Raw genomic sequence first — 20,732 nt, 5'->3', positions numbered from 1 at the left:
ACGTTTGTCCCAAGAGAACTCGTGCACAGGGATGGGGGGGGGGGGGGGGCGGGCAGGAGAAGGTGCCTCCTAACCCCGCGCTTCTTTGGAGTCCCAGCGTGAGAGGGAGCTGATGTCAGCCGGGCTAGACACCGTTTAAAGTCTAATCCATGAAACCCTAAGCCGCAGATGACACTTGGGGCCTCGCAGACACCCGCAGACTCAGCAGATACTCCTGCGGTAGCAGACCGCACTGGAAAACGCCTGGAGCCATGATGCATTATGTATTTTTATTATTACTTATGGTAGGAAGAGGAGATGAGGGAAAACCGGGCTGAATCTAAACAGCCTAACAATTCATCTATTTAATATTCAGCCAGTTAAGAAAGATTGTTATTCCTGCACAAGCAGCAAGCTCTTCTTGGATTTCCCTACTAATTTTAAAAATAATTTCTTACAAGACAATTAGAAATTCTGCCTATGGATGCAAATTTCATAGAAAACAATTTTAATCCTTGAAAGTGGGTAATCTGTCCTTCCGGTTGAAGTCATTTATTCTTGCTCATAACACTTGCACAACACGTCTATTTTAAACCTGCTCGGAAGAAGGTGAAATTTGGCGAAAGGATAACCCCCTCCCGCCCCCAATCTAACATGCCATTTTTTTTTTAATGGCACAAAAAGAACAAGGGAACTAAATGTTTTTTAAAGCCATCATTATTTAGCGAAACACAAACATCCAAATAGAAATGGTTGTTGCCCCACCAGAAGATTAGAAGTTAAATTATTTCCACACAATAGGAATTTCACCTCGTGTCACCAGGGATGGAGTAGGAGTTGCATTATTTGTCAAACCAAATAGAGATGTGTGGGCCGACTTGGCTGAAATACAAAGAACAGAGCCTCATCTGAAGGCGGTTTCTAAGTGCCTCCTCCCAGAGAAGTGGGTGGAAGTTGTCCACCCCGAGCTAAAGCCACGCCGTTATTTACAAAATGGTTATAAATCCTTGGAGACATATATATATATATATATATATATATATATATATATATATATATATATGTGTGTGTGTGTGTGTGTGTGTGTGTGTGTGTTGCCCATTGAGTACAAAGGAACAGAACACAAGGTGTTTATACTTATGTTCCATTAATGAAACTTTTATTACTGTACATCATGGGGAATGCTTGTTTTCTTTAGAAATGAACCACGAACCACTATAAAGGAGAATGAACGTCGTGACAGCATTTCCTGGAGAAAAGGCTTAGGTGCCTGTCTCCAAATGATCATTTCTCTTTCTGCACCTTAACTTTGTCGTAGCTCAATTCTTCTTACGACTTGATTCTTTTCTTTTGATTGTCAGTTTTCTTTCAAAGTACTTTTTTTATTACTTAACACAGAAAAGTGAGCTCTGGCCTCCCCAATGTAAATGCAATCTAAAAAAAAAAGTGGATTTGTGTCTAGAAAGACGGGTAGAAAAGCAAAGCAGGCACAGTACAAAGCTCTACCCAAGTCACCCCGCCTGGAACATTTCAGGGTTTGTATCCTCAGATTCTCCCCCCTAATGTCAATAGCTGGAATGTAATCAAATATCCCAGAGCCAATGTGTGTGCCCTACATTCCAAATGCAGGAGAAAACGTATTTCAGAGGTTCGGCCTATTTGGGGGTCTCCCATTGAGATTGTGGGGGGAATAAAGGCAGCGATCTACTTGCAAGTGTGTGTGTGCTTAACACAGATACTCTTCCAACTGAGAAATTCTTTATTCTAAACATTTGTCCAAATAGTACCAGACAATTTGAAATCAATAAACTGTGTCGAGTCGGAGGGGCTGTGGCTGTTTGAGAAATGAGTAACGGGTGTGTCGTCTGACTCTACCCATGAAGGACAATTTGCGGTCTTAATCCTTTACATCAACTACAAACACCAGCCACGGTTACAAACTGTTCAAAACTACTCTCTCAGCTAGTTCCGACCACAGGGACTAAAGAGATGAAATGTGGCCCCCGAGGCCTTGGGGAGCGCGTTCCTAAGCTGGCTGGAGAATTCTACAAGTATACACATAAATACATTAAGAACGAGGATAAATAATCAGAGAAACGAAATGACTCGCTTCAAATAATAAATACAGATTTGTTGAGTCCGATTCCATCCTTACAGGACGGGAAGGAGCGTATAAATTAAGGTCTCCGCAGCTAGGCTTAGACACGGGCCAGGCCCAGAGCTCTGCTCTCCTCCGGGCCCTGGTCCTCCTGCCGCCGAGCGGGCTGCTGCCGCCGGCGAATTTCAGACTTACCTTCGGGACATCACTACCCGACCAGAGCCCCTCGGTCCGCAGTATTTGGCACTGTCAGGCTTACCGAGGAGAATCCTTGCGGTTGATTTATGGCGAGTCACCCAAAGGTGGATGCGCCTGGAGGGGAGGAGGCCCAAGTCGCCTGCACCTCGGCCGGCCGCTGCCGTTTGGCCCGAAACCGGAGAGGCCACGGCGGCCGGGGACAGGGCGAGGGAGGGCCCCCGGCGGCCCCGCCCGCCACCCGCCACCAAAGCCAAAGAGGTAATCGCGCCAGGAGTTCGTAGGGGCCATGGGCGGCCGCTACAGATGCGTCAGTTTGGGGGCCTCGGGCAGGCGTCCCTGAGAAGAGTGGTGGGCCGAGAGATCCGTGTAGGTGGGGTGCGGGTCGCACGGTCCGTGGTGGTGGTTGCCGGGGATCTGCGCGGCACAGCTGTAGTCCACGCTGGCCGAAGACGGGTGCGAGAGGTGGCCCAGGTTGAAGACCGGCCCGGACGCGGGGGCCATGGAGTCGACGAAGTTCCCGCCCACGTACACGGGGCTGCCCTGCAGGTTGGCGCTGGCGAAGCCGCCGCCGTTGCTGGCCATCGGGTGGGGCTCGAACTCGGGCGGCGCCGGGTACCGCTTCTGCTGCGGCAGGCAGCTGCTGAGCGGCGCCGTGTAGGCGGCCAGGCCGTACATGTTGGGCTGGGATTTGGCGAAAGCCGGCGGCGACGGCGCATCGTAGGCCAGGCCGGGCACCGGCGGCAGCTGGCCCGGGTAGGCCACGTGGCCCGCCGAGCCCCCGAGCGGCGGGCTGCGCTCCGGGGACTGGCCCGCGGGCGAGTGCAGGATGCCCTTGGCCTTCTGGTCCTTCTTGTACTTCATGCGCCGGTTCTGGAACCAGATCTTGATCTGACGCTCCGTGAGGTTCAGCAGGTTGGCCATCTCCACGCGGCGGGGCCGGCACAGGTAGCGGTTGAAGTGGAACTCCTTCTCCAGCTCCACCAGCTGCGCGCTCGTGTACGCGGTGCGCACCCGCTTGGACGCTGGGCCCGGCGGGCTCTTGTCCTCGCAGCTCTCTCCTGGGCAGGGAGGGAGAGAAAGGGGGGGTGGGGCGCTGAGAGGGAGAGGTGGGGGCACCCAGGGCTGCAGAGAAGTGCTTCCCTGGTTCCCTCCTCTTCCCCCCACTTTAATCCTGGCTGGATTGGGGAGGGGCGTTTGAGAGGTGAGATTCTAAGGAGGAACTCACCAGCCCCTGGCCTACCAATCAGTCGCACCTGAAACACCCATCTGCCTTTAGAGGTTTGATTCCCTCTGCCCAACCCCTCCCCTCCAGCCTAGTCCATCATTCGGTCCCAAAGGCCTTGGAGGAGTTTAATGGGAGACCAGTAGCAGCTGGTAAAGCCTCCCCTCTGCCAAAGAACGGCCAGACTTCTTTGAACACTACCCTCTGCTAAGGGGTGTGGGGGAGGGAACAGCCCCAGCCTGCCTTGCAAAGCACCCAGGAAGCATGGGCCGAGGGTGGAGATCTTAGCACCTCACTCCAGCCCAGCTGCACCCAATTGCAGGGAGGTGATAAACCATAAAAATGCTGCCCCAGGTTTTAGGGGACCCAAGAGCAGGCTGGGAGCATTCTTAGTACTGCAGTGCTAGGACCAGCAGCCTCCACACTGTTTTCCACCACCCTTGCCACCTCTCAGCAGCTTGTCCACTCCCTCACTGGGAAGACAAATGGATTTCTCCTGGGAGGGAGGGCCTTCTCCTGCAGCTGGGAAGGAGGGGCGGGAGGGAGAAGGGGCTCAGGGCTGGGAGATACTTTTCCCTAGGAGCAGCAGTCCCAGAGCGCAGCAGGCAAACCAGAGACCTGGTTTACTAACAAGCTAGCCACGTTCTGGGCTTCACACTGGCCCTGAATGGATAAGCAAGTTCATCTACCTGAAGATAAGCCACATCAGAGAACACAAGGCCAAAAATGTTCAGGAACCAAGCCAGCTGAGAAGAGAGAGGAAGCAGGCCTCGGAGCTCCTGTCCCTGCCCATCTTTTCCACGCACCCTGAGTGGGCCTGCAGGAGATCTTCTCCAGGGTCTCCCCTTCCAGGGAGAGGATCACACACAGGCTGTTCCTGTTCCAGCTTACCCTCTGGGGGAGGGGAGGATGGCTGGCCTGTGGGCCTGGCTGTATAAGGCCCACAAACTCAAAATCATTTGGTCTGGCCCTGCCAAGGCATTTGGGGTGAGTTAATTAAATGTTTAACCAACTATAGCAGGCTAATGTTTAAATTGATAATTTTGTATGGCCTGAGAATGATGTTATAAATATCCAAACGGTGCTTAGCAGAAGGAAGTTTCTCCTCCCCTGCCCTATATCATAGATTTGCTGGGTGGAGAGAATTGGGCAGAGGTGGGCCAAATAGATCCCTTGGTTATGCCTTGGAGGCCCTGGCTGGATTTAAGGGCACCACTTGGTTATTTTATGGTCTTGGGCAAGTCACTTATCATCTCTAATAGTTTCCTTACCTATAAAATGGGAATATTATCATATACCTGCCTCAAAGGGTTCTTTGAAAAATTAAATAAGATAATGCTTGTAAAGCACTTAGCATGTTCTTAACATAGCACTCCACAGGTTTAGTTATTAATTTAAGAGACTGGGATTCATGTGATAGGGACTACATAATATCCTTAGCCAAGTTTTGAAGTGCTATTGGATGGAAATAAGGAGCTGAATTATGACCAGCAGCCTAGGAAAGCAGATACAAAGAGCTGTCTATTAATAACTATGAGACTTGCCCAGCCATGCCACCAACAGCCTGGAATGGAAGGGAGAGACCCCGTCACTGTAAGGGTAGAACCCCCAATCAGGGTCACTCTAAAGAAGGGACATTTCTGTGTCAGTAGGAGGTTAGACATATGGCCTCCAAGGTTACACCTCCAGCCCTGAGTCTCTTGGGAGAGCTAGCTCCTTGGGGTGAGTGTGGAGGGGAGGTGGCCCAGGGGTAGGCACCCTCAAAGAGCTACCTGCAGTGGTGCAGCTGCTCTTCTGCTTGGAGTTCTGTCGGGACTCTTTCATCCAAGGGAAGATCTGCTTGCTGATGGTGGCTGAAGAGCCAGAAGCATTGGGCCCGCCCTTGACCTTCTTGGCAGGCACTCCACCTCCAGGGTTGGTGGGTGAGGAAGGTGGCAGGGTTGGTGGTGGAGGAGGGGGCTGTGGTGGCTGCTGCTCTGAGTTCAGGCCGGGAGGCTGGCTGCTACCCCCACCCTGGCTGTTCCCAGTGCCAGGCCGCATGCAGCTGCCATTGAGTTCAGCCGCCTTGTGGGCTGGTGCTCGCAGAGGTGCAGAGCTCTGGATGGAGCAGGCAGAACCTGGGTACTCAGTGTCCAGAGAGTTGGCAGCAGTAGGGGGTGGAAAAGGCTGATGGGGGGCACTGTAGCCATATGTGTCGGTGGCTTTGCTGTAGCCATAGCCTCCAAAGAGTCCTGGGTTTTCATAGTAAGCAGCCTTCTGCATCGTGCACTCAGGAAGCTCCAGGGCCTGCTGACCCTGCTCAAATAACATTGACCACCACTGTCTCCGTCACTGCCACTTCCGATGTCTGCCAAATCCTGAGAGAGCTGGGGCAGCCCCAGGTTCCAGGTGACCTGCAGAGAAGAAAAGTGAGAGGCCCCAGCAGCTCTGTCATTGGCAAGACCAATCAATATAGAGGTACTAGATTAGGCTCTCGGCTTCTCACCCACTTAAAAGTGGGGGGTCTGGTTATGAAGTTCAACTTATATGAACCCTTGGAAAAGTTAGAAGGAATTTCTCATAAACATGTGAAATGATTCCTTCTCTCTAGCATGTCTAAAGGAAAGGGCTCCCCCCCCCCCCCCATACAATTTTCCTTCTCCAAAGAGTATCAATTTAGCATTTGAAACTGCATGGAAAAGCTCTTGTGGCCTCACACAGTTTAATGGCTGGTTCTCCCACTTGACTTTGAGCTTCTTGTAGGCAAGGACTGTATCTTATTCATGTATATAATATCTAGCCCCACATGTAGTAAGTGTAATAAATGCTTTTTGAATGACTGACTGAATGGATCAGTCAACCATAGAACCATCTCAGGGTTTCAATGGGCAAAAGAAAACACACTCAGAACAGCCAGAGTTCTCAAAAAAGGTATCTCTCCCACCTGGTTTCAAAATCACAGCATCCTTCATGAAGAGCCAGATAGTCCACTTTCCGGTGACAGGGTACAAATCAGCCCAGTTAGCTCTGTGGTCAGCACTGTGAAATCCACTAGGAAATAAAAACCAAGAGGACTTAAAGACTCCCAGACTTATTTTTGGGGCTAGAAAATGTTTCTTCTTTTTCATCTACATTTTTTTTAGTCTCTTAACTTGGCTTTCTGCTACTTTTAAATGGATACCACTGAGAATGGGTGAAGAGATTTAGAATTTGAAATGCATGGAGCACAGGTGAAAGGTGAATGCTTTATATTATTACTATTATTTTTATCCTGCGTCTATTGTATAGATATTATTATAGACCTCTGCTCTGGATCATCCATTCTACCACCACCACCCAACTCACAACCAGTGAGAGAGCCTCCTTCTCGGCATGATGAATGGACCAAGAATTAGAAGGGGGGAAACTAAGAAAAATTCTACCCCTTTTGTGTCTTCTGACTCTTGATGGGGGTTTCCCTTCTCCTGAAAGGCTCCTAAGGAGTTAAAGTCTAACTAATACCATTGAACCACTTTTGTCTGCTCCATAAAGAAAACTCGTAGGTCAGCTCCCTGGTCTTACTTCTTGATCTCTTCTTTCAGGAACTTTCCTACCCCTGGCTTACATCATGGTCACCATGATGGACCACACCATCTACACAACTTATGTGGCCTCGTTACTGGATTTGACCACTAGTTCCAAAATTGCTCCTCTGGTCATTCATCTCCTCTCCACTTTCACCAAAAAGCTAACCTGATTAAAAAAAAAAAAATCATACCCTTCATTTGGTAGTATTATTGCCCATTTTTGTTTTAAAATGTAAGTGAATATGCCATTTATCTTGATAAAAGACAGGTCTTCCTCAATGGGATAATAGAATACTAGGATGTTATGTCTTAGGAATTGTTTCTACTATTGTTATTAAATGTATGCAATTAGGATATCTATCCAACAAAAGTGGTCTTAATTTTTCTTTCAGTTCATTCTCTATATCATCTTATGACTCTTAAAGTTACTGAGTACCAAGTAGACAGCTACCACCTCATCCTGTGATTAATACTTACATGTGTCTATGCCCAGGCAAAAGTGCAGCTACTTCGGGTTTCCTTAAGTTTTGGTACTTTTCTGGGATCCCACTTCCAGTTTTAAACTTTGGGCCTTCTGGGTGTCAAAATTTGACACTGAGACCACCAGAATTACTACTGCTTCTGTCATTCCATTTATAACTGTGGAAGCAAAACACCCCCCTCTTGCCTCCTAGGCTAAGTTTGTCTTGCTAGGTGGACTAGTCATATTAAAACCGCTTCTTCAAGAACTGACCAGGTCTTTGAAACAGATGGCGTTGCATATATATATATATATATATATATATCTGCTCCTATGGCATATTCCTAGAAAACGCTGTGTACAGACGCTGCCCAAAAGTAGGCAGCTCCATGAGCAACCACGGAGTCTGCTCTCTGTTTTCATTGTATTAAGAAATTCCAAGGCCTACACAATGATGATTCGCCGCCCTAAGGTCCATTTCCCCCAGAAGCTAGGGCAGTAGGCTTCTCATAAATGGGGAGGACTTTGCAGCTTCCCCTCCCCCCACCAAAAATTTATATAGTGCCCTAAAGAAACCACCGCTCCTAAAACATAACCTGAGAATATTGTTACAAAACTGTTTAAAAAAAAAAAAAAAAAAAAAAAAAAAAAAAAAGCTCATTTCTTTCCAGAAATCCCTGCTCCTTGTGAACTCTGCTTGAACCTAAAAAGCAGGAATGGGTCATAAATCACTTGGACAATGGTCAACTGTTCAGTGGCTCATCTTTTCGATCACCCCCCTCCTTTTTTTTTCCTCCTTCTTTAAGGCTTTCTTTTCTCACCCTTTGGTACCTCTGCTCATTTGGGCTCCGGGACCCAAATGCCTTGGGGTGAAGACAAGCCCTGTAGGGGGAGGGGCAGTCTCCCAAGTCCTCAGCTGCCCTTTGCTCTCACTCCTCCTCCCCTTCACCCCCAGACCAGGGAGCCAGGCCAGACAGCCTCGCCAGGACCCTGCCTGCGCCATCCCCACCATCCCAGTTCCCCTCCGGGCAAAGGGCGCCAAACGGGGGTCTGGCTTGTCCTTTCTCGAGGTCCCAGGGAATTGCCAACTGAGTCCAGAGGCCCAAGCAAGGCGGGGCTCCCGGGTCCCGGCGGGAAGGAAAGCAGCCTCTGAGCGGCCACCCCCACTCCCCAGGCCCGGCCGCTTTGTCCCGCCGCACCCAGTGCGCCTCCGAAAAAAACGGCTGAATCCAGATACTCTGCTCCCTGCACTTAATTCTACCCGAGATCAATACCTAATATGATACCGAATAAATAAAAGGCGCTCACAGCGGCCAGGGGACGGGGTTATTAAGCAGCTGGAGCTCTCACGGTGCATATCAATGCACCTGTCATTGTGGTTTGCAGCAAAATTTATGACCGCGAGCGCGGCGGCAGTAAACGCCTCGGCCAGGGAAGAAAAGAAAAACACTTCCCCGAGCCGCGGCTCTTCTCAGAGGTGGGAAACGGTCTGCGCGTAGGAGGGAGCGCAGCAAAAGAATGCCCCGCTCCGCACTTTCCCGCGGCCCGCGCCCCCGGAGCCCGCGGTTATATAAAGTGGCCGCTGCCGCCTCCAGGAGCAGCTCCCGGGCGGCGGGCGGGAGGGAGCGCGGCCTCCGCGGCCGGAGACCCGCCGCCGCCGCGGCCTGACGCCGGGAGGCTGCGAACCCACCGCGCGGAGGCCGGCCCGGCGCTCGCGGGCCCAGGGCGCCCGGGAAAGGCCGAGGGGCTCGGGAAGGGAGGGGCGGCCGCCTCCGGGCTGTGACTAGCGCTCAGCGGTCGTAAATCACGGATGGGTAGAGAGGGTCCGTGCAAGTTGAAAGAGAAGCGGGAGGTGATGGTGTGCAGGTTGCTTTTGTTAGTCTCAATGTTTTGTAGGTTCCAGTTGCCTCTTCTCTCCCCGGTTTGCCTAAACCAGGGCCTCGGGAGCCCACAGATCTCACAGGACTCTTGCTGGGTATCTGAGCGATGATTCTTCTTCCTGTTGGCCTTGCTACTTCGAGGACTTTTTAGTTATGGTACTCCTTTTCAAATTTGCTGGGGATGGGGATTTATTTACCACAAAAGCTTTCTGCCCACGTTCTCCTGATCTCTCAGCCCTAGCCTCTTCCGACCTATGGGGAGCCCTGGATGGACCTTCTAAACCATCTTGTTTAGCCCAGATAACTCGGTATGTAATGCACCCTGCATCTAAGGCATTGGGCTCACCCCATTAAAGCGCCATAAATTTGAGGGCCGATGATCGGTTATCATGTAACGGCTGCAGTTCACACCGAGGTGATCCGCTTCAAAGTCGCCCTTTTGTTCTGTCGTGATGTATGAATCCTGCGATGGCTACTTTGAGTTGCTGGACAGATGGAAATGTAGTGGAAATTATTATTTTTTTAAGTCATGCCACTCACCACAATTGTGTGTGTGTGTGTGTGTGTGTGTGTGTGTGTGTGTGTTCTCAAATTTTGTCTCTCTTTTTGTAGGCTCTCTGGGTTTCGTTTGATAGTCTGTTCAGGTGGATCTGGAACAAAATGGAAAACTCTCAGTGGCCCGTTGGTTCTTACATGTCCACTTCCATGTCGAGAGGCTCTACCCCCCTTACGGGTGTCATACTCAATGTGACTATTGTAAAAGGTGCCTGCAGCCATTCCAGGTGCCTTCTATCGGGCAGAAAAAAAACTCGGCTGGCTCCTGGGGAGCGAGGAGCCTTGAACACTGAAATCCTTGGCTGGATGAGAGAAGGGGGCCTGGGGCCTGAGGGGAGGATCACACCGGTGGTCAGGGGGTGCACCAAGTGGGTCAGAGGTTCAGGGAAACCAGTCCCTCTCCTCCCGCTCCAACCAAGCTCCAAATGCTCCAGGTTTCCCAGTCCCCCAGGCCAAGCCCACCTTCTAAGAGCAAAGGAGGGGGACTGGACAGAATTGGAGTGGAAGGGAAGCTACTACTATGATACAGCACCAGAAAAGGACGGTGACTATGTAAATGGGCCTGGGTGAGTCCCAGTCAGCAGTGGCCACCGTGGCTCCAGTAAAGAGGGTACTGGACACTGGTTCTCGGGTTTATACATTATACATGGATGCTTTCCCTGAGTTTATTATATTCCAGGAGGTACCAACCACCCTTCTGGTCTGGGCTGTAACCCACTAAGAAACAAACATCCCTTCCACCCTCGCCCCCAAACCGTCCGTGCTGCACGCCACTGCCAGGCATTCGGCAAGTACCTGCCCGGGGCAGGTGAAAGTAGAGACGACCCCCCCTCTTGCATCTGCCCTGCGCAATTTGTCGACTCACCAGTTTGCAAACACTAAACCACGCTGGGAAAGCCCCACACAAAGCATCCCAGGCCCTTCTGAAGACCAGCGCGCAGAGCCGTAAGCCTTTGAAGTGACCTTTGGCTCACGCGGTAATAACTCACCCTTAATGGACACCCAACGGAAGCGCCTCGAAGAGATCCTGGCCCGGTAGAGATCCTAACATCACGCCCGGACTTCAGCTCCCCGGCCGGCCGGGATCCAGGGGGTCCTCTCCGAGGGGCTGGCCAGATGGAGGCGCGATGCACTGGGGCCCACCGACCCGACCGGACCAGAGAATCCCACGGCTGCTTTATATGATACATTCACGTGGGCAGACGTCAACTTTTACTGCTTGATTGTCTTTTTTTATTTTATTGTTTTTTTTTAAAAAAGCGTTCTTTAAAAGTAGGAGCATCCCCTCAGAAGGAGGGCAAACTTGGGAGACCACCCAGGGCTGCGATCTCCGGAGGCAGGTAGCTAGATTTTGTTTCCCAGCCACGGAGGAACGGGGTAAGTTGGCTCCTGGGCGTTCAGGGGTGCGTTTTTGCTCTCTGGGTGCAAGAGGCTTGGGGAAAGTAAAGAGGACCCCAAGGCAGCCCAGAGCTCCCACCGCCTTCTCCTGCGCTCCCTCCCCGAACCACCCACCATTCAGCACCAGCGGACTTCAGACCCTGCTTGTCCAGAATTGCAGGCTTCACGGGGCTGGCTCTGGGCCACCAGCTCCAGTACCCTTTCCACAGCCAGAAACTGGGGGAGCAGGGGAGGGAACCCCTTCTGAGAGCTGTCACGGAGGAGCTAGTCCCAGGCAGCCCCGGCCCTATACCCCATCCCTCACCAGGACCACGGAAGAGTCTTTAGGATCAGGAGCCTTTACAGTAGGGTTCGGATTATTGAAATTTTCGGGAAGTTATAAGTGAGTGCTCCATGGGGCCAAATGAAATGCTGCTTGTAGTAATTGGATTCAGCTGACTAAGTTGGCAGGCGCACAGCTCCGAGGCAGCAAGCGAAGAAAAATGTCCAGTGACTTTAAGTTCTGATGGAGCCAACCACAGGCAATTGACAAAACAACTTTACGACTCTCCTTTCAAGGCAATGCCGCTAGAAGTTGGTCCCCCTCCCGCTGGTGTCCAGTCACAGCCTAGGAAGGCAGTGCTCCTTGCTCTCTGGGTCTCTTTCTCCAGAAGCCCTGTCTGGGACCCGGCCCCGTGGCATGGAGCCCTTCTCTCAGACTCCGATTGCTGCCTGCTCAGGCTCTGGCCCCCGGGAAAGACCCTGGATGGATTGTCCTGTCCTCCCCCGGCCAGCAGCCACACGGCATAGTAAACAAAGGGGTGGATGGGATGCTGGAGTCAAAATACAATTTAGCTTTCATTCCTGCTTCTTTGGGGAGAAGGACCCAGAAGCCCTAAACCTTTTCCTTGCCACTCCTGCAGTCAAAGCCTTAGATGAGTGAGGGGAAGGTGGAGGAGCCTCCCAAACTCTTCAGGGTAGTTTGGGGGATTCTCTTGAATTTGGGGAGATATTCCTGAGTGACACTTTCACCTTCCAAGAAAAACAATAAGCCGAGAGCAGAAGATAAAGGTGTCTGTATGTGGAGCTAGCTCCCAGAACAATGCAGGGAGCTGGCTGGCCACAGAGTTTATTTTAAATACATATAAATCAACCTGCCTGCGCCCAACCGGGCAGCCCAAGACACGGAATTAATATGATGCTCCATCTTACTTTGGCAGTGACAGTGTAAAAAAAAAAAAGTTTCTTTTTATGCATTTTCAGCCCATTCTCATAACTGCACTTTTACCCCCAAAATACTTGCTTCGACCCCAAGCCCCTCACTGAACCTCTCTCCAAACTGCCACTTTCCTTTCCCCCACCCCACGCCGCCACCGCCACCCTCCAAGTCTGTCAAGGTAGCGTGTCCTCCTAACCTTTGGGTAGGCGGGGAGCGTTCCCACAAAGCGCGCCTTGTTACAATTAATCACCCGTCCTCGATGTATATGTAGCAGCGTATCTAGGTCTACTCGGGCTGCCTCACCCATTGGCAATAATCAAGATCACAGATTACACAAAATAAATCATATTTAGTATCCCGTTCGGGGCAGCAAGCAGCCCGGTGCCCGAAGATTTTCATTCTGCCATGCAATTGCTTACCTGGATCCCAATTTATCATAAACCCGGTGTCCTCGGCCTCAGAGCGGGCGCCAGTGGGGGGCAGAGCTTGCCTTCCCCCTTTGTCTGCAGACAACACTGTCCCAACCCTGGTCTTGCGTGCTCGCTGACGCGGCCATATACCCAGGCACACGGAATTCCCGGTAGAACGGAACCAGGCTGAGGTTCAACTACCAATAAACGCAGGAGGAACGAGTTCTGAGTCCCCGAGCTGGCTTCGCTTGCGCTGCGCACCCGCAGGTCCACCCGCCAGCTTGTGGGCTCCCAGGCCCAGAGCAGTGGCTACCCGCGCCTCCACCCACTCCTGGGTTCCTGCCCAGCCCTCCCAGACCCCCCAGAGTTGGGGGTTTGTTTTGCTTTCAGAATATGGTCCTTTCTGTATTTGGAGAGAGAGCCCCGGAAACCCCCTCATAGTCCACAAATACAGACGCTGCCTTCAAATGCGAGCATATTTGTTCACGTGACCCAGAGAGAAGATTGTACTGATTGAGGCTGAAACTTTCACACCATCCAGCCCCGAGCGCAGCCAGGCCGGGGTCTGGGAGGAGGGGCAGGAGGCGTGGGATCCGGGCGCCTTCCCTGGGGCAGACATGGGTGGGTTAGAGTTTGAAGGAAAGCTCCCACCCATCTGGCTGGCTGCTCTCGGAAGAGACCTAGTCCCAGCGTGGCTGATGACAGTGGATTGGGGCGCTGGGAGTCTCTCCTCCTACGACCTCTGACCCTGGGCTGGCCATCTACAAGGAGGGATGGAAATGTAGAGGCCTGGCTTAGAGACTCCTCAGAGGGCGGCTGTGGTGCATTCGATGATGCTCAGGGCTCCCCGTCTGGTCTGTGCCTGGTTTACCCCGCATTTCCACGCTCCCACGGCTCTCCCCTTTCCTGGGAGAGGCCGTTAGGTTGTGGTCCAGTGTAGGGTCAGGCCTTAAGGTAGGAGCCTCTAGCTCACAGATCGGCCCGCCACAGCACCACAACCACCACATCACCACTGGGGGCCTTGGCTCAGCTCGCAGACGGGGCAGAGGAGCTGCCACTTCTGAGAGCCGGCACAGGCGTCCTCCGCCGGCCAGGACCCGGCGCAGCCCCCACGTTACACCTTGCTCTCTCCACCAGCTCCTGCGCCGCCAGAGCAGGCCCAGGTGCCCGGCTGCCGTTAACGTGGTCTCAGCGTCTCCCGATCCGGGCAGGGCCAGCGGGCTCCGCAGGAACGGCGACTGTCAGGCCCAGCCTCCCCGCTTCCTGCGGCACCTCCAGGAAGGCGCAGGTCAGATGGGAGAGGAGGGCCCTTAGGTTTTAGAAATACTAAATCAGGACAGGTTCCCGGTGCGCTTCGCTAGAAGCGGTCGGGTGACATTTATGGAAACAAGGCTGCCTGTGGTCAGAAGAGTTTAGCTCCCCGCTGGCCAGGCGCCTGTGGCTGGCTTCTAGCTCCTGCCTTCCCGCGCGCCCCCACGCCGTCCCGCCATCCGGTCCCCCAGCCTGGCCTGCACCACGGAATCCCACCCTCACGGGGGTCTCCAGCCATTTCTTGAAGTCTAGCTTTCGCGTCCAACTCTGCTTCTGGGCGGCGGATGGGTACCGCCGCCGCCGTTTGCAAGATCTCCGGAGAGCCGAACATAAAGGGGGTAAGGTCCTCCACGTCCCCATTCCCAAGGCCTGGGAAAGTCGCAGAGGGCAGGTCGAGGCTCCAGCCTTTTGTTCACCTGGCCCGGCCTGGCTGGAGGCCCACCCCGACCGACCGACCCCTTTTGGAGCCAGACTGTGGGTGCCCCAATTCCACCCCCACCCCCACCCCCGGCCCGGGGGACCCCGCCCCCCTAGCCTTCCACCAGGGCGTGCAGCCGGCTGGCTGAAGCAAGTGTTAATCTCCAGCCAAAGAAGGGGGCCCCTTTGCGGGGAATTTGTCTCCAGGAAAGGATCTAAGCCTTCTTCAATCGGAGCATATGTTCATAGAGCAATAAACCGGAAAGATTTACAGTCCTCGCCCGGCCCCCAACAGCCTCGCACCCTTTCAGGAATTACTTACGATGATTTATCACACCAACCCGGGCAATTGTCACACTGATAAAATAGCCCGGGCCGGTGCCCGCCAAGCCGGGGCCTTGGGAGGCTGTTGGCTGCCAGGCTGCCAGCGGGACTAGGGAGGGTGTGTGTGTGTGTGTGTGTGTGTGTGTGTGTGGTGGGGGAGAGTTCCTCTCCGGGCCTACCAGGAGAGGTGGAGGTGGGTTAGAGTGGGTGGGGTTGGGGTGGGAGGGTTGCCAGTTCTCATTGATAAAAAAAAGTGAGCCACTCTCCGAGAAAGCACCCGGAATCCGCGCTGGAGTCACTTGCAAAGCACATAAACATTTGTCATCTTTGAATAATTGAATTAATGTGTTATTGTTTGAATGTATAATTCATAAGGGAGGAAACTTTGTCTCTGTCTGAGGGGGAAATATACATACACCAAAAAAAGAAATCAAAACACACTCAATCCCCAAACAACCACCAAACGCAGCCAGCCTCTCCTCATGGAGATTCTCCTCAAAGCCAAGGAGAGGGAAGGAGGTCAACAAGGAGGCTGTCCTCCGGGGCATCCTGGCGGGATCTGGGGAATTTTCGAGCTCACAGCCCGAATACCCCGCAAGCAGGAGGTGGGATGGGAGCGGCGTGGGTCTGGACGCTCGAATCTCCTCGGTGTGCCGAAGGAAAGGGGCTGAAATGGGAGCCCGTAGGAGCTCCAGCCTTTGCATCTGTCCTGGCCTCTCCTGCACATCCCTCTCCCCAGATGTCCACTCACCCCAGGATACCCCACTTCTGAGGCAAAGACACCCCCCCCCCATCGGCTTTATTTTGTATCTTTCCCCAAACTTCTCCACACAGAAATAAAGGGGAAGAAGGGGAAACTCCTTGCCGGGATGACAGAAGCAGCAGCGCCTCGGTGGGGAGGGAGGGCAGTGGGAGAAGCAACTCGGAAATCATTATCTGTTGGTTAAAACCTGCCTGGGGTAAAATTTCAACTCGATTTTATAGCCTCCTATTATGACGCAAAGAAAAAAATTTACGACCCTCTCTTGAAAAGAGGGCTGGGGCCTTTTCTCACCGGTTTAAGAATAGGCGGCAGATGCCGTGACAGCGACTATTGTTCCCGGTAGACACAGGCGACCGGGCAACGCCGGCCCCGCGCGCGCCGGGCGCATCCCCCAGCCGGGGGCTCTCCGGTCCCGCTGTCTCGCGAGCACCCTCGCCCCCAGGTCCTCTCTCTCTCTCTCTCTCTCTCTCTCTCTCTCTCTCTCTCTCTCTCTCTCTCTCTCTCTCTCTCTCTCTCTCTCTCTCTCTCATTTTTTATACGTGCAAACCTTTGCTGCACCAAAGGTCACCATCCAAGAAGCCACTAACAACTCGCCAGCGCGCAGTTCGGAGCCGGGCAGCAAAGGGAGCTATTTGTCAGCGGCCCTGACAGCCACCTCCATTAAGGATTCAAATCCAGAGAAATAAAAAGTCGCCGAAATATTTACCTGCCGGCCGCGCTCCCGCGCCCTCCGCGGGGCCGGGCGGAGGCCGGGGCGCCGGGCCGGGCGGGCGGTGTCCGCGGGCGGGATCCCTGCGCGTCCCGAGTCGGAGGAGCCCTGTGCGCGGCAGATTAATGACGGCTCCGTGTTCCTTAAGGGGCGCGCTGAATTAATTATTTCGCCAATCACGTGGCCGGGGACTTGTAGAAATCTATTCTTATCATCTTCCTCGCACTTTGAAAATTCTCCGGGTTATGCGCGGCCCTCCCCCAGCCGCCAGCGAGCCGGGGCCGCCAGCCCGGCGCGGGGGGCAGGGAGGGCTCCCCAACATGGCGGGCGGCGGGAGGCGCCTCTGCCGCCTCCGAGGGGCCGCTTCCCGGGCCTGGGCTCCGGCGGGCCCGGCGGTGGCCTCGCTTCCTCCCCGGCCCGGCCCGCGGCCCCACACAGGGCCCTCCTGATGGATGGGTGCGCACAGGAGGAGCCGTTAGCCGGGAGCCGGGCACAGGACAATCCTAGGATGTGTCTGAATATTTAAACTTCTGTCTGCGCGCTTATAAATACACATGTCCACGCGTCCGGGGCGAGCGCTTCCATATATTAAGGACACATGTCTGATTTTACGCATTCTGCTCATTTCCTGTCTCGAGCAAGCGCCCCCCAGCCCCCACTCCCACCCCCATCTACTTTGCAACTGCTGTCTTCGCCCCTTTTCTAGGAGAGGCACACACACACACAAAAAAGCCCTCGTGATAAAAAATAGCGCAGGCCACTTGGATACTGGGGAGTGTTTATTGTCGTCTGGAAGGAGGAGGGGGCGCTAGGGGTGAGGAAGGGCAGGTGCTAGAGACCCCACTAGGGTTGAGTCCCACCAGAAAAGTAGAAGGAGCCCAAGATTGCTGGCCAGAGGGGTCAGGTCGGAGCAGCCACCGGTCAGTCCCAGCTTGGCCCAGAACCCAACACTGTACACCCTCTCTTGGAGTTGGGGGTGGGGTGGGGAGACCTCCCACCCACCGTGTTACAAACAGAGGCTGGGGTCTAGGGCCACGGAAGAAAGCCAACCTGGAGCCTTCTTTTAGGCCAGTGACTTATTTTCCTATATAAAAAAAAATGATGCCCACCACCCAGCAGCCTGATTTCAACCCCAGACTTCCCAATGCTCACAAAATAATAGGGTGGCCAAATTGGCAGTATGTATGTGTGTATGGGGGAGGGTATAATGATAGAATTGTGAAGCCTTACACAGATTAACCTTCATATGCCAAGCACATTTCAGAAAATAAAAAAAATAGTTTATATTGAATGTTAGCAGTCAGAAGACTTAATGAAGAATGCTTCTGTGGAGGCACCACCAAACAGGAGGGAGATTTCGCTGTACCTTTTATTTCAAATATAGATCAATGAATTACATCAAAACTACAGGCAACAATTAGTATAAATAATACTTTAATCAGTGGCAGCAGAACATTGGTCCATTCTATTTAAAAAGCATCTTGTGTGAACAAACACCACGGGCTGACTGACAATGTCATCTCCCAACAAAAGGCTGCGATGGACAGAGTGAGATGGGAGTTCGAGAAGCAATGTCCTCAGCAAATACTTCATCTCCCCCCCTAGTCACAACCCCAACACAGCTTTAAAAAACACCACCACCAAAACAAACACTGCTGGCTCATATTTGGGGGAACAGAGTGGAAACAAATAAAAGCAAATGGGCACTGAGCCTTTCCACATCCAGCTTTCTCTGGAGCACGTTCCCAGATGGAAGCTCATTTCCTCCCCTGCCCTAGGTGGCTGGGGGGTGGCTGGGGGTGTGTGTGTGTGGGGGGGGACTGCTCTTCCCTGCCCGGTTCCTGAGGGCCCAAATGGATGCTGAGGTCCAGTTAGGACCTCAGGGTCCTGGGCTGCCCTCTGGGCCATCCAGGCTACATTAACATTTCAAAAGGCAATTCCTGGAAGCTGAGAAGGAGAGCTGAGGACTTATAAACAAAGAAGTTGTTTCTCTGATGAAGTTACTTTCCTAAGCCATGGGGCTAGGTTTGAGAATGAGCCTGGATTTTCTCCATCCAAACTTTCCTCTTGGCTTTCTGTTGGGACAGGGGTGAAGGTGTTGAAGTAGTTTTGGCATTTGGCCCAAAGCTGGGTTCAGTGACCTGAACTTTTGGGGACAGGGGGGAATCTATAAACAATCTCTATCATATATATATGGGGTGGGTAAAAGTAGGTTTACAGTTGTAAGTATGCGAAATAGGGTTTATTCTTCTATTATTGTAGTATTTATTAATTATTGTATCGCTTATTTGTATCACACTGTGAACCTACTTTTGCCCACCCCTGTATAGCAGTTGGTTGTTGTGAAAACATACTTTTTACCCCACCCCACCCCCCAAGGAGAAGTTAAATGTATTCACAGATCTGGGTTTTAAGAAAGAATTTTAGCAACTTTCCAACTTGTCCAAGGATAACTGCTCTTTTCAAATGTTACATCCAAAGACCGCTCTCCATGTTAGAAGGGAGAAAAAAAAAGAAGAGAAGGGTAGTTAGAGTCCAAAAGGTTAAGGGTTTAGAGGTCAGTCCTCCCGGCTGAAATACAGCTAATCGAATAGAAAATTTGTCCTCTGGATGAACCTGATTCTGTAATTTAGCCCCGAACTTCAGTAAAATACCTTTTCAGCTTCTCAACGTGAGGGTGTCAGAAAAAAGACATCTTGACTATGTATGAACTCTGTGCTTTTTGTCATAGAAACAATGATGTGAATAATGCAGGAATATCCATCTTTAATATCCCGACGTGCCGATATTCAAGTATTGCCATGTGCAAGTCTGAGAGCCAGGCTCACCCCAAAGAGGAACAAAGAGCTGTCCCCAGGGTCTAATACAAAAGACCAAGGCTTGGGAGATACTTTAGAGAAGTGGCATTTCAGCCGAGGGACTCCAGTGAATACCTGCCCTCAACTCTCAGGAGACACTGAGCCAAAGAACGTGGCTGCAGAGAAAATCTTTTCTTTTCCCTACACTTAAATGCATTTTTAATTACCACTGAAATCTACTAAAGAGTTCAGAAGCACTGAAAAAAATAAAATAACTCCAATTCTGAGTCTCTCTTTCAAGCTTGCCCTTTATCCCTCCCCGCTTTTTGTCACTTTTTGATAGCTACAACCTGGGGCTTCTTTTTGGCGCCTGAGGCTTTGGGGTTTAAACTTTCCAAGCCTTGTTTCATTTGAGTCTATAGACTCTGGTCATTACCTTTGACTCTTTCCCCCTTATCCCTAAGGGTCAACATTTTAGAAAAATGAGCTTTGAACCCTTCCCAGGCAAGGGAAAATGACTTAAAAAATCTCTCTCCTGCTGTTTGAGAGTGATTGTTCTAAACCACTGTTCTCAGGGCAAGGAAGAGGGCCTGAAAACTTTTGTACTTTTACCATTTCTGCTTCTAACTAATGGATTGAGAAAAAAACTTCCTTAAGGTTTGTTTTAAAAATAAAAACTTCAGGTGGGGGGAAAACCCCAAGACCAGCTTTCGTGGATTTCCAGATTCAGTTAAGTTGGGTTTTTTTTTTCTTTTCCTTTTTAAAGTAAGACTTCCTCTACTTCCCACTTTCTTCCCACTGCACACCTCCTTCTCCCAAATAGGCCATACGCCAGTTCCTATAAAATACTGCTCTGTGGGCTATTTGGGCATTTGGAATCCAGTTGGAACAGAAAATTCGGTCGTTATCAAATGACCCAGAACAGAGGTTTTGTTTTCTTTCCCCAGAAGGAAAATGTTGGACCATTTGTTTCTTTCTTTTCCCCCCATTCCTTTAACAACCTTAAATACTGGTTGTAGCACAGTGCTGGGGGAAAAAAAGCACATGTGGAGATATATTTTCAAGAATGCAACTCAGAGTGGACTCTTTGCTTCCCTCTAGAAGGGTTAAGGGCCCCTCCACACATTTCCGGGGAATGGGGAGGGGGTGGGGTTCAGAATGCCAGTTACAGCCTGAAGTAAGTCCACACGTCTCTGATTCCGTCCCCTGAAATTTGGCCCCTTTCACCATCTTAAGGTTTTTGGCATTAAGATGTCAGTTATTTCTGCACCCCATTCCCCAACAAATAAATATTTAAGCAAATATCATCTAAACATAAAATAACCCGTTTCCACTTCCTTCTTAGACTCATTTCTTTGGGCATGGGCCAGTGGGAACTATATATATATATATATATATATATATATATATATATTCATATATATATATATATATATATATATATATATATATATATAATTTCACCCT

The 20,732-nt window shown here is 51.6% G+C and overlaps 1 protein-coding gene across 4 annotated transcripts in view; it reads right to left on the bottom strand.

The window, feature by feature from the left end:
* Positions 1-1,106: 1,106 nt before the first annotated feature.
* Positions 1,107-20,732, bottom strand: part of HOXD3 (homeobox D3) — a 35,909-nt gene continuing 16,283 nt past the window's right edge. For 2 of the 4 annotated variants that reach the window (XM_084892670.1, XM_084892669.1), the window contains exons 2-4: positions 6,421-6,527; positions 5,270-5,890; positions 1,107-3,333 (exon numbers count right to left, since the gene is read on the bottom strand). In XM_084892670.1, coding sequence (XP_084748796.1) covers positions 2,573-3,333; positions 5,270-5,807 — 1,299 coding nt within the window. In that variant the 5' untranslated portion in view covers positions 5,808-5,890; positions 6,421-6,527 and the 3' untranslated portion in view covers positions 1,107-2,572. Of the gene's footprint in view, positions 3,334-5,269; positions 5,891-6,420; positions 6,528-7,519; positions 7,794-10,926; positions 12,640-20,732 lie in introns of those variants that run through there. The other 2 variants (XM_084892671.1, XM_084892672.1) reach the window with 2 other exon arrangements.

This window comes from Pipistrellus hanaki, assembly GCF_964339955.1.
Source record: "Pipistrellus hanaki genome assembly, chromosome: 8".
In the NCBI taxonomy this organism is placed as follows: Eukaryota; Metazoa; Chordata; class Mammalia; order Chiroptera; family Vespertilionidae; genus Pipistrellus; species Pipistrellus hanaki.
The sequence above is the reverse complement of the archived record's forward strand: the minus strand, read 5'-3'. Positions and strand labels throughout refer to the sequence as shown.